This window comes from Pongo pygmaeus, chromosome 2, assembly GCF_028885625.2.
Source record: "Pongo pygmaeus isolate AG05252 chromosome 2, NHGRI_mPonPyg2-v2.0_pri, whole genome shotgun sequence".
In the NCBI taxonomy this organism is placed as follows: Eukaryota; Metazoa; Chordata; class Mammalia; order Primates; family Hominidae; genus Pongo; species Pongo pygmaeus.
In genome coordinates this window covers 60,498,092-60,510,906 of record NC_085930.1, presented here as the reverse complement: position 1 = coordinate 60,510,906, position 12,815 = coordinate 60,498,092, and the positions used below count along the sequence as shown (strand labels likewise).

The window sequence follows — 12,815 nt, the reverse complement described above, 5'->3', positions numbered from 1 at the left end:
AACCTGGGCCTCCTCAGACACACACAGTGTGACGCTGAGACACAATTCTCAACGCTGCTATGGTGTAGAATTTTTTGCAGAGAAGGAAAGACAGGAAGGCCTCTTGAGGTCAGTGTGAGTCAGGGACACTCCACTGGGGCATAGGTATATCACTCACAGGTTGAAGGTAGGTAGACTGAGGCTCAAAGAGCAAGCAGAGGAGCTAATGTTCAACCCAGGTTGTGTGGAGTCTCAGTCCAGTGGCCTTACCCTCCACAGCCACGTTGCTAGTTATACTGGACAGAGCTCAGACTGTGCCCTGGCCTGTGTAGATGCACCAGAGGTTTTATTTGGGGGTCACAGCCGCTGGGAAAGGGAGAGTTGTTGGGGATTGCCAGGAAGGGACAAGTCATTTGTAGGCATGCACCATCTGCTTTTACACTACCCCTAGAGTCACGTGGACCCCCTCCAGCATTTTTTTTTCCCTTAGATGGAGTCTCACTCTGTCACCCAGGCTGGAGTGCAATGGTGTGGTCTTGGCTCACTGCAACCTCTGCCTCCCTGGTTCAAGCGATTCTCCTGAGTAGCTGGGACTACAGGCGCATGCCACCAAGACCGGCTAATTCCCCTTCCAGCATTGTATGTGTCTGACCGCATGAAGTGTGAGTGTGTCTGTGTGCGACTGTGTATGATGTGAGTGTGTCTGTGTCTATGTGTGGGCCAGGTGTATAGTCTGCATATATCCGTGCACATCTGTGTCTCTGTGGGTTGTCTGTGCCTATGTCTCTGCTTGTGTGTGTGCATGCATGTGTGGTCTGTGTGTGTCTGTATTCATGTGGTATCTCTGGAATGTGTGTCTGTATGTCCCTGCGTGCAGTATAGTGACTTTGGGAGTGCACATGTGTACACGTGTGGTGAGTGTGCGGCCCTGCGCGAGTTGTCTGTGTACGTGTGGTGCCTGTGGGTCTATGTGCGCGCGTGTGCCCGTGGGTGTGGTGTGTCCTCCCGCGCTGAGGCTGCGATGAACCCAGCTCAGTTCAGGCCTCCCTGACAGTCCTCGGGCGGCCACCCCGGGGCGCGGCTGTCCACGAGGCGGGGAGGAGAGGAGTGCGTGGCTGGGTCGGCGGGCGGCGCCCCCGCTCCTCCCCGCGGGCCGGGCACACGTGGGCCCCGGGCGCCGCCTCCCCGCGCCGCCTGCCGCCCGCCGGGTCCCGCGCGTCCCCACCCACCTCGGGCCGCCCCCGTCGCCGAGCCGGCCCGGGGATAAAGTGGCGGCGCAGACGCCGCACCCTGTCGCCGCGAAGCCGGTCGCGCGCAGCTCGTCCCGGCCCTGGCCCGCCGCAGACGAGGATCCGCTGCGCTCGGGAAACGCGACAGCGGCGCTCGTGGCCCCGGTAACTGCCTCCCGGCCCCCGCCCCAGCCCGCCAGTGCCGCCGTCAGGGGTGGGGAGCAGCACTGGGGTCCCGGACACGCCCGGCGTGGGCTCCCGCTACCCATGTGTGCGTGTGTGTGTGCACGGTGTGTGTGCGCGCGTGTCCGAGTGTGCGCGCGTGTGTGTGCGCGCGCGCCCTCCCTGCTCCTTCGCACCAGCCCCCAAACCAACTTGTCCCCATCAACTCCATCTTTCTAGTCCCCACCTTCCCCGGTGCAGACACCCGGCGAAGCCCACCCGGTTTTCCCAGCGGCATTTCCGATGACAGCTTCGGGGCTACGTGTCCTGTGCTGTCGGAGACGCGCAGGAAGCAAAGTTTGTGAGAAGCGTTGGGGGCGACTTTGCCTTGGGCACCCGCATTTGTGCGTCTGCGAGGTGCCTCGGGGTGCGCGGAGCTAGTTTCCCAGTTTCCCGGGCCCCTCCCTTCTCCGAGCCCCTCCAGCGATTTGTTTAGGAAAAGTGATGACATGAACTAGTAGTGGAGAATCGCAGCGCCGCTCCCCGCCCTGGGGGAGGGAGGGGAGCCCCGGAGAGCCTGCCGGTGGGAGCTGGAAGCAGGCTCCCGGCTGAGCGCCCCAGCCGGAAAGGCAGGGTCTGGGTGCGGGAAGAGGGCTCGGAGCTGCCTTCCTGCTGCCTTGGGGTCGCCCAGATGAGGGAACAGCCCGATTTGCCTGGTTCTGATTCTCCAGGCTGTCGTGGTTGTGGAATGCAAACGCCAGCACATAATGGAAACAGGTTTGTCATGTATCCTTGGAATTTCAGATGGGAGGAATAATCTGAGTATCATCCACCTCATTATTGTGCCCACTTGAAACTGTTCCTTGGAGATTTTAAGATAGATGGGTCTTCTTGCAGCTGGGTCTTTGTACCCATAGAGCTGACTATAATTTCCACTTGATTACAGCTAAAATAGTCTTTAAGATGAAGTTTCCTGAAATGATTTAAAATAAACACAGATGGGAAGGGGGAAAAGCTGTAATGAGGCACTTAAAAAATAAAGTGAGCATTTTCTTAAGAACAAATGGGATTTTTCAGTCTTGGAGAGGTTTGCAAGAAATGTATGTATGTTTTAAACCTTTGAAACGGAGGGGTTTTTAAAACTGCTTTTAAAAAAATGTTACTGACTCTGAACTAGGCTTTTCTCTCCTATCCATACATGTTCTTGAGATATTTCTGACTTTGGAATGTGTCACTTTTCCTTCTAGGACCTGAAGACCCTTCCAGAATGCCAGAGGAAAGTTCCCCCAGGCGGACCCCACAGAGCATTCCCTACCAGGACCTCCCTCACCTGGTCAATGCAGATGGACAGTACCTCTTCTGCAGGTACTGGAAACCCACAGGCACACCCAAGTAAGTCTTCCCCAGAGAGTCACCCCAGGTAACAGGGAAGCATGGCCCCTGCTTCTCCTCTGGTCGTTATCATGTGCCATCTGGGGCGGGGCCGCTTTCTCTATGACCTACTTCCCCTGCCGTTTTAATGTTAGGCTGAGCAATGTTAACAAAGCTAAAATGTATACTTCATAATTTTCAAATTAAGAAGCAGGAATTCTTTTTTCATTATAACAACTCAGATATGGATCCTACCGTATGGCAATTTTCAAAAATTCCACATGACTTTATTTTCTGTACTGGAGTTGATTTCCTGTTGTACAGGCATTCATTTAAAATCAAACCTGACAATTAAAGAAAATCCCCTAGATAGATGAAAAACCCGAAGTAATACATATATCTTCACCTTTGCTCTCTTTTCCTGCTTGTTTCTGAGCTTCTGAAGATGGCATACATGTGTCACCAGGAAGAAAGGGGCCTGGGTATTTCCTTCTGATTCCTTGCCAGCTCAACTACTTTGTACATTTTCCGTCAACGATTTGTCTTGCTATTAGAAGCAGGCATTGGGACTATACACAAGACAGCTGGTCTCCTGCTGCTGCTCCCTCCTCTTGGATGAAGCAGGAAAGCCCTGCTTGTTTGTGTTATTTGGAAAAAGAATTTATTTGTGGTAACCAATTGGCCTGGTGACAAGAACATTTCCTGTTCCAGGGACATTTTACCTGTTTCGTAGGCCTCTTGTCTCCTAGGGATCATTGTGTGGTTGGATTATGTCTCTCTTTGTGCTCCAGTAATCACCCAACCCTCACACAGGTGTAGAATTTCTTCTCTGTCTTCATCAAGGTATCTATGATCCAGGGAGCTGCACGTTAAAAACACAGAGATAAGGACTTTTAAAACCCGGCGTAGAGTCATAGCTTCAGGGCAGCTACACAGACTGGCTATGGTTTCTCTCTAGTGTTTTCAAGTGGGTAACGTGCTGAGAAGAGTTCCTACCAGTTCTGGTAATACATTTCTTAAAGAATGTGTCTGTACGTGCATATGCTTAGAGGAAGTGGGGAGTTGTCGAGCATTATGATGCTAATTAATCATTAATTCTCCACTCTGACTTAACTGGCTATAGACTTGCTCAATCTTGGATTAATTTCTAACAGATTAGTGGTTTGTGGTAATTTGATCAATATACAGAAAGAGGACAAATAATTGAAAATAGAAGTTTTTAATGTCTGAGTCTCAGACTTGGGGGGCTTTGTTGGTTAAGTAGTGAGGTTGTCCTAGTTCGAAGTCAACAAAAATAAAGAGGTTCTGCAGTCCTGGCACAGGGGGAGGGTGGTGGGTGAGTGGGTTAGAAATGGTCAAGTTGGCTGCCCTGCCCTCCCTTCGCCTGCATGTGGTTTTCACAATCTTTGTGCTGAAGTTGCATTGCGGGGAGCCCTCTCTGCTCCGTTGCTTTTGCTCTAGTTAGAGATGATAACTCAACTTCTTAATTTAAACTGAGCTGCCTCTTGGATGTCAGCGTCCGCCTTGTGGTGGGTGCTGATGGGCTTAAGAACAGGGGTGGATGGTTGAGGCAGTTCGGCCCCAGAATTTGGAAGAAACCTATGGGTCTAGAAAAGGTTAAGGGAAAAAATTATTGAGGGCAGGAGCACTGAAATAGAAAGAGCAACAGAACCATGAGCATGTATGAACACTTTCCATAGTGTTATCCTCAGTTTACCAAAGAGGAAGGGGCTGGCCAAGGTCCTACCTACCTGCCCTGCCCTGCCTCCAGCCCCTGGAGATGATGCAGAGGTCCTGGAGGCCCCTTGCCATGACTCATGTTAACCCTGTGCTTGCTGGATCTTGGGGCAGTCTTGGGGGTCCTAGGGTGGGGGCTCAGGGCAGAGGTTTGTGCCAGCCAGCATGAAACACCTCTGTATCTTCATAACCGAGACCAGCTGCTCAGCATGCCTGCCCTCTTGCATGATCTGGGAGACCCCCCGCAGCATCATTATAATAAGTATTATTATTATTGCCTGCACAGAACCATTCACTCTGCTTTTAGGAAGAGGGAGGGGACCTCAAGTCACCAGGGCTTCAATCTTTCCCCCCAGTCTCTTTACCCCTCTTCAGCAAAACCAGGGCCTTGCTTTGTGCAATCCTGCCTCCTCCCGGTTAGGAAGAAAGAAGGGAGGAAAAGCAAGGGGCAAAAAAAGAGGAGACTGAACCCTCCCCCACTACTCTACCAACTGTGGGCAAAACCTGGGTTAAGAGCACCTCATCTCCAGCCCTGCCTCTGCTATCTTTCTCATAGAGGCCCTCGGGACCTCAGAAGCCACCCCGGGGGCCTGTGGATATCTTATTATGCAGAAGGATCTGTGCCAGCCTCGGTTTGTCAGTACTGGTTTGGGTGGATTTTCTGGCCAACCAGTTACCTCCAGCTCCTGGAGCCTGCCATGAGGACCTACAGGGACATATTACCCTCAGACGACCTGCTGGGTTCCAAGACTGGCTCTGCAGGTGGCTCGGAGCAACACTAAGCCATAGGTGTCAGCCGCCACACTGGGAACCTGGCTTAACCCACTTTATGGAAGCAAATTCTGTCGTATAAACACCAGCCTCCTCGGACTGGACCCTGAGAAAGAGAAAGCATGTCTTGGGTTAGCCTTTACCGTCAGTGCTGTTTTTAACGTAGCAGGCCAGAGTCTCCGTATTTCATCATCAGGAATCAGAGCTTAAACCTCCATTTGGCAGTGCCAAGGCTAATTCATGCTGTAGTATTTACGGTAATAACAAATCTTATACTTAAGGCATGGCAGAATTATCTCATATTAGTTGAGTGCCAAGTATGTTCTAGGGTCTGGACTAGATTCTGTGCACACATGATCTCATTTTACCTTCACATCAATCTGTGAGACAAGTATTATTATTCTTACTATTCCCATTTTACAGATGACGAAACAGAGGTCCAATGTTACAAAGTATCTTTCTCCAAATGACCCTACTGGCAGTAGTGGGATTTGGTCCACAATCTTCTGACGTGGACCAAGTCCAATTGTTCTCCTTACACCACCAAGCAGGACATATTTTGTCTTTATAGGTAGTGTTTTCCTGATAAATTCTTACATTTTGGGTTAGGGTAAACATCATTTCCTAGGGTAAAGAGGAAGAGAATAATTAATTCTCCCTAATCGTTTGCTCATAATATATTAAAGGTGGGAAATGAGCTGGGTTCAGTGGTACACATTTGTAGCCCCAGAAACTCAGGAGACAGAGGCAGGAAATTCCTTGAGACCAGGAGTTTGAGACCAGCCTGGGCAACACGTTGAAATTCTGTCTCTTAAAAAAAAATAGATTAGAGATAGGTATCCATCCTGAAAACAACAACAACAACAACAATAACAAAAAATAGAATTTATGCCCTTGGCTGACTGGCTGCCTTATCCAATTCAGCATGCTGGACTTTAAAAATATTGGCCAGGTGCAGTGGCTCATGCCTATAATCCCAACACATCGGGAGACTGAGGTGGGTGGATCACCTGAGGCCAGGAGTTCGAGACCAGCCTGGCCAAAAGTGGTGAAACTCCCTCTCTACTAAAAATACAAAAAATTACCCGGGTGTGGTGGCAGACGCCTGTAGCCCCGGCTACTCGGGAGGCTGAGGCAGGAGAATCGCTTGAACCCAGGAGACTGAGGTTGCAGTGAGCAGAGATCACGCCACTGCACTCCAGCCTGGGTGACAGAGCAAGACTCCATCTCAAAAAAAAAAAAAAAAGAAAAAAGGGGATACAGGATCATGAGCAAATGTCCACTGATGCTATCAGCAGGGTGATGGAGACTGGCCCATGGATGGGGACAAGCTGCTTTGTGGGCTCTTGAGCTAGGAAGTCACAGTTTCTCTTGTGCCCCTTTGAGAAATATTTAGCACCTTTATATTCAGCCCACCAAGTGGCTCTCAGTCCATGGAAAGGACAGCTGGAAGTTAACTGTGAGAATTCCTTACCCATGAGCTCAGGTGAGGGAAGGGGTGCGGTCTGAAAACACTGTGCAATTTGATGACTTAGACTCCAAAAATATCCTCATTTGACACTGGATGACCAGGAAGGCTGGAGAGCAGGCTGTAATTATATGATTGTACAACTCTGACCCCTGCCAGGCAGTGAGTTCAAGGCATGGAGCAGACCATATTTGCTGTTCACTTGCAAGGCCCGGCATGAAGGAGGTGCTGAGTAGAGGGTTACCGAGTGGACACATCTCACTCTCATCTTTCCTCAGCGCTAGTCCATCCACCAGCTCGTGCCACTTGGCCTTCCCGGCAGCCCCTCAACTCTGGAGAGCTGGCCCACTTTCTTTTCTGTAGCTTCTGTTACGATGATAACAACTGGTGTATTGAAGGAACTGGCTTAAAGTGTGATTGTCCCTCCCTCGCTGATGTCCCAAGACACACCCCTGGGAGGCCAGCCCTCCCCACTTCCTCCAGAGCCCTGCCCTCACACCTCCAGTAAGTGCCTCCTCCTTTAAATCTCTGTTTAGCATTTTGTTCCAAATTCCCCTGCATTTATAGAGACCTTCTGGAATATAAGCCCTTTCTCCGAACCTTACTGGCCTTGCCTTCTAGTCCTTTCTTGCCTCAGACCTCGGTCACGTGGCTTTTCCCTCCAGGAACTTTGTAGCCACCCCCTCACCATGGCTCCCTCCTCTCACACCTGGCCAGCTCCACCGGTCTGAGCTGCCTCGGGGCCAGGGTGCAGCCTGCATGGTTTTCAGGATTTTCCTGTTGGTGACGTGGAGCTAGGTGCTGCAAGGGGAACACAGGCAGTGGATGGACTAGCAAGAGAGATTTGGCATTGTTTCTGGAACCTGCCCAAGTCCTCAGAACTGTGGCCGCTTTCAATGGCTCTAGAACCAATAAGACGGGGCTCCTCCCTCCTGCAGTTCCTTCCCTTGCTCCTGGGAGTGGGGCTCAGTGATGGTCCCCATCACAGCCCTTCCGTTCTAGGCCCATGTTGATCCCTTTCTCCATGAAGCCTTCACTCCCTCTGTGTGTCTACAGCAATGGGCAGTGCCATCCTCGGGTACTTCCCCCACCTATGCCAGTTTACCTGGAGGAGAGGCCATGCACTGAGGCCTGGGTAGATTTAAGTAATACAGAACATCCCCCCTTCTTGCGTCCTTGTAATATCCTCCTCACATCAGCCCCCAGCCAGACACGGGTGTGGCACCTGTGGCTCTGGGAAATAAGGGCCCCTCCTAGCCATCTGGACCCATCCGGAGGTGAAGAATTTTCACCATCTGCTTGGACATAATTCCATCCCCACGGCCTTCCTGAGACTTTGTCCTCAAAGGTGGGACTGGCTTTTCCTTCCCCGCCCTTAGGTTTTCTAATCAGGTTGTCAGCCGGCTGTTTAGTGCTTTCTTTCCCCCACCCCCTGCTTTGGGTGTTCATTCAGTGTTCCAGGAAACCTTCTGCAGGTCCTGTTTTCATCTTTGAGTGTAGAAGGGAGTGTGAATTTCCATCTCCCCAGGCTGCAGCTGCTGAACCCTGTAGCCCTTCTGAACTCAGGCCACCTGTGACCAGGTGTTCCCGCACCACCAACCAGCTGGTTTAGTGCAGATGCTCCCTGGGGTCAGCTAAATCACACAGCTTATTGTCCCTTCAAGTGGCCATTTTGAACCTCACTCTGTCAGTCTCTGCAGGGGTGAGGACGGCCTGGCTTCTGCTCAGCGCCCCTTGCATGCAGCTCTGTTGCTCTCCCATACGGCTCCTTGCTCTCGTCTCCCAGCATCCAAAGCAGCGATTCATTCAGCAAATACTTCCTTATTGACGTCTACATGGTCCTTGGGCGCCAGGGTGGGGAAAGGGTGGCAAAGATCATGCATCTGATGAAGGGGTGGGGATGGACCAACACACGGATAATTATAATATGATGCAGCCAGGACCTAGAGGCAGGGCTGCTGCTATGCCACGCAGAGCTTTTGTGCAAATCAGACAGAGGTGCCCACTGGGCAGAGGCTGCCCCATGAGTTGGTGAGCAGAGCGTGGGCTGGGTCGCAGCTCCTACTTGCCCTTCTGTCGTGTGTCCTGGATGGTGTTCCACCCTCGGAAAGGGCACGTGGGGGAGAGGACCCAAACACAAAAGCATGAGCCAAAGGGTGGGTGTAGGGGCCCCAGCTTTGCATCTCAAATAACCAGCCAGATGAAGTGGTTCGTAGTAATCTAGGCGCAAGGCGAAGAAGGCCGAGTCATGGCAAAGACATAGCACTGCGTGGTAGCGGGAGATGGAGAGATGAACATGGACTGTGCCTGAGGATGCATGGGCAGCAGAGGGAGAAGGAGGGTAACTCCCAGGTGTCTCTGGAGTGATGGCAGAAGGAGCTGGTGTTATTGAGTGTGTGGGAACATGGGATTCTCCTTGACAGCACACACCTTTAATGTATTCTCTGCTTGGAACACGGTGGGGCTGCTGTGTGGCAAGGAGGACGCATGGGATCATCGCAGGCTGCGGGTCATTTGTTGACACAGCCCTGGGATAAGCCAGGAGGGGAGTGAGGAGAAGGAACAGTGGCCAACAAACTGATTACATTTCAGACGTCATCAATACAATATCAATCAATATGAATCACGAGTGACTCTGCTGAAGGTAAGGAAGGAATCAGCTTACACCCTCTCCCCACAAGGAGGAAAAAAAGTGAAGCACCTTTGACTTATGTCTGTTGTTCCATAAAATTTACTCTTAAACTCTGAGAAAATGGGACCTACCATGCATCTTCTAGCAATGACATTATTTTTAGTCAGATTATTGCATTTTAGTAGCACCTGTATGTTATTTTGTCCATTTTAAGAATTTCCAGAAGTTTCTTTTTCTTGTATGAAGCTGTTATTTCTCCTTCTGATGCTTCTGCCTTTGTGATAGCATAGCAAATTGTTTTATTTTTAAACAGGGCATTTCTTCTGGGCTTTTTAAAAATACTTTTCAAATAGCAAAGATCTTTTGATGGCAAGAGGCAAGGCCGGCTGCTATTCTTGCAGTTGAGTTTTCCAACAGCTTCTTTAAGGGATAATTTCTTCCAGTTGCTGTAAGAATGTTCTGCTGATACAAATCTGGCTTTATTTTGCAGTAGAGTCAAAGAAAAAAATAGCAGAATAAGCTGCTCCCTGAATAGCAACCTTTGTCCACCATTGTCTATTTATTGGCACCTTTTAGGTTTAGATCTTAATCCCAGATGCACTTTGTCCATGAATGCAAACCAAACTATTGGTCATTGTATACACGAAGGAAATGGTCTTTACTGGTGCAAATTTTTACAGCTGAGATGACAAGATGACCCTTGTCCCATATTGCAGGGTCATCCAAGGTTCTTGTTGGTAGGAGGTTCTTTTCATTTCACACAGCCTTGTTCATTAGGGGATGGGGGTGGGGATGCTGTGGTGGTCAGCGAGTGAAACGGGGTGACATTGTTCTCTGTGTGTTTGAGGGCTATAAGAAGAGCTGTGTGTTGTGTGTTACTACACTTGCAGCTGCCCCAAGTTGACCTTTGTGTCCGTCTGCTAACATGCCTCTCTCCCGGGCTAATGCTGACCATTTATTCCCATGCTTGATGTTCCACAAAGCCTCTTGTATATGGTGATGAGAAGGTATGCCTCACCTTCCCTCCAAAAGATTCAAACAACATGTTTCTCAGGGAGTCATAGCTCTAGCAACATTCTGAAGAGAGGAAGGGAGAGAGGGAGGTAGGCAGGGAGGAAAGGAAGGAAGGAAAGAAGGAAGGAAGGAAGGAGAGAAGAAAGGAAGAAGAGAAGAGGGGAAGGGGAAAAATAAGGAGGAGGAAGGATAGAGGAGAGAAAGAAGAGTGGGAAAACAACAGACTGAGCACTAAGGTATCTTTAGAGATCAGCAGCTGTCCCTGACCTTGGGGACTTACAGGAGGTTCATGGATAGTTTTTGGGGGTCAGAGTCTGGGGCTTTTGACATCAAAGGGGTATGTACACTTTTCTAGGAAAGGAAGATGGATCATAGCCTCCACCAGACTCTCAAAATGGGGGTCAATGACCCCGGAGTTCTGCGCCCACTCGTCATTTCACAGATGGAAAGACTGAGGCCCAGGGGGTGAAAGGAGTTTCTCAGGCTGCCACAGGGCTGGGTCAGGACTGCAGGGCAGCCTCCTGATCACACATTGCTTCTGCTTCCGGCTTTTCCTCCAGAAGTTTCCCCTATGCCTTCTTCTGATCAATTTAAACTACAAGTTAGTCCTCCCGAGCAAATGTCCGGTTTGGAGCAGGGCTTGGAGAGGTACCAGCCCCGTCTCCCATGGGAAGCCGTTTGGCCAGCCTCCATTTTGCTGGGTCTGTTGACAGTGGTTAGAAGTATGTGGGCACCTAAGTGATGCCCGCCGAGGCTGCTAATAAGTGCAGATGTACCTCAGAAGAGATGGCCAGAGACCTACTTAGAGCAGCCAGGAGATAGGTGGGAGGAGGGGGGAAACTGTGGGAGGAACAGGAGCCCAGGAGGCCTCTGGGAGAACAAGATTCGGAAGAAAGTGGCAGACTCTTATGTGGGGATCCCAAACAAAAAGGAAGGAAGCAGGGGAAAAAAGAATGAAAAGGGAAAGAGATGGAAGGGCACAAAAAAACTGCACAGGAGGCCACATACAGCCTCTGGTTAATGTCTCCTTGTCAAGGCATGTCAGTTTTCCCAGGTCATTGACAGTCTACTGGATTAGAGATTAAAAACCTTTAGTTAGGAAATTGCTGCCTTTAGACATTTTAGAAGTTCCCCTCTGTTTCTCCTCTTCCGTCAATCTTGAAGACCCGTGTTTCAGGGAAACATAGCCTCTCTGAACAGCAAAAGCCAATGGTGCGTGCAGAAGAGCGGAGGTCCTGGGACAGGACTGCCAGGACCACAACCTGGTCGACACCAGCCAGGTATGGGCCTCCAGAGATGCTACTGACCCATCACTGCAGCAGTTTTCTCATCTTTAAAATGAGGACTAATAGCACCTTTCCCACATGGCTGGTGCAGGTGAGAGAGAAATGTGGGCTCCCTGAGGGGTCAGCATGAACTCTCCTGATTCCTTTGTCTGCTTCATCTCCCTGCACCATCGTTCTGGGGACTCTGTGGACCTGTGCCAGGCTTGTCGATTGCCCACTGTTACCCCTTACTTCCCTCCACCCTCATGGCAAGCGCCAGTCACAGAGGACCCAGTATGAAAGCAATCATGCTTTTGACAGATTCCAGCCTGACTGCTGCCCTCACCACACCAGGCCACAGGCTTTCCCCAGGGCTCAGGTTACTCACCTTTTTTTTCTTAACTCTTTTGTTTCTTCAAATGAAACTCAGTTCCATGTCAAGGAGATTTCAGGCTCCCTGATAAACTTCTGCAGTTGCTGGGTGCTTCTTTTAAAAGTAAACAAAACAAGAAAGCCACAAAGCTGGCCTTTGGTGTGAAATTCTTTTTGAGATAACACATAATAAGGGTAGTTCAACACTTTTCTTTTATGTGGAGCTCAGTACAGGATTTGTGGCATAACTCTTGACTGGAAGGAGAACCAAACAACCCTTAGCTATTATAGCTGGAAGTCAACTTAAATAAGCCTTCCTTAGAGCATCCAGTCAATTTTCAGTGGTCCATGTCTTAAGGTATTCCAGTCTTTGGCATATGTTTTTCCTTTAGTCCTGATTACGTTATCATGGTTGGTGGAAATGTTTATGCTGCAGAGAGTGAGACTGTTACTACAAGGGCCATGTGCTAGATCCAGAGTGGGCAGGATAGTCTGGGGTATGTTAGGAATCTATTGCTGTTATTCAGCCCATGATTCTGTGGGTTGGCGATTAGTGCTGGGCTCAGCTGGGTGGGTCTTCTGTTGCTCCCAGCTGGGCTCCTGCATGTATCAATGGTCAGTTGCAGATCAGCAGGCACTGGCAGGCCAGCTAGAGGCTTGCCAGTCTTGGATGGCTTTACCACGTCTGGTGTTGGCAGGCTGTTGGTGGGATCATCTCAGTTCTTGTCCATGTGGTTTATCATGCTTTCTCAGACTGGCCTGGATCTGTTCTTAAGGTGGCAGTTTTTCAAGAGCAATAAGAACAGATGCCAGTA

The 12,815-nt window shown here is 50.1% G+C and overlaps 1 protein-coding gene across 7 annotated transcripts in view; it reads left to right on the top strand.

The window, feature by feature from the left end:
- Positions 1 to 1,173: 1,173 nt before the first annotated feature.
- MGLL (monoglyceride lipase) overlaps positions 1,174 to 12,815 on the top strand; it is a 134,056-nt gene continuing 122,414 nt past the window's right edge. The window contains exons 1-2 of one of the 7 annotated variants that reach the window (XM_054480647.2): positions 1,174 to 1,373; positions 2,618 to 2,762. In XM_054480647.2, the coding sequence (XP_054336622.1) occupies positions 2,638 to 2,762 (125 nt within the window). In that variant the 5' untranslated portion in view covers positions 1,174 to 1,373; positions 2,618 to 2,637. Of the gene's footprint in view, positions 1,374 to 1,490; positions 2,148 to 2,617; positions 2,763 to 12,815 lie in introns of those variants that run through there. The other 6 variants (XM_054480645.2, XM_054480649.2, XM_054480651.2 and 3 more) reach the window with 6 other exon arrangements.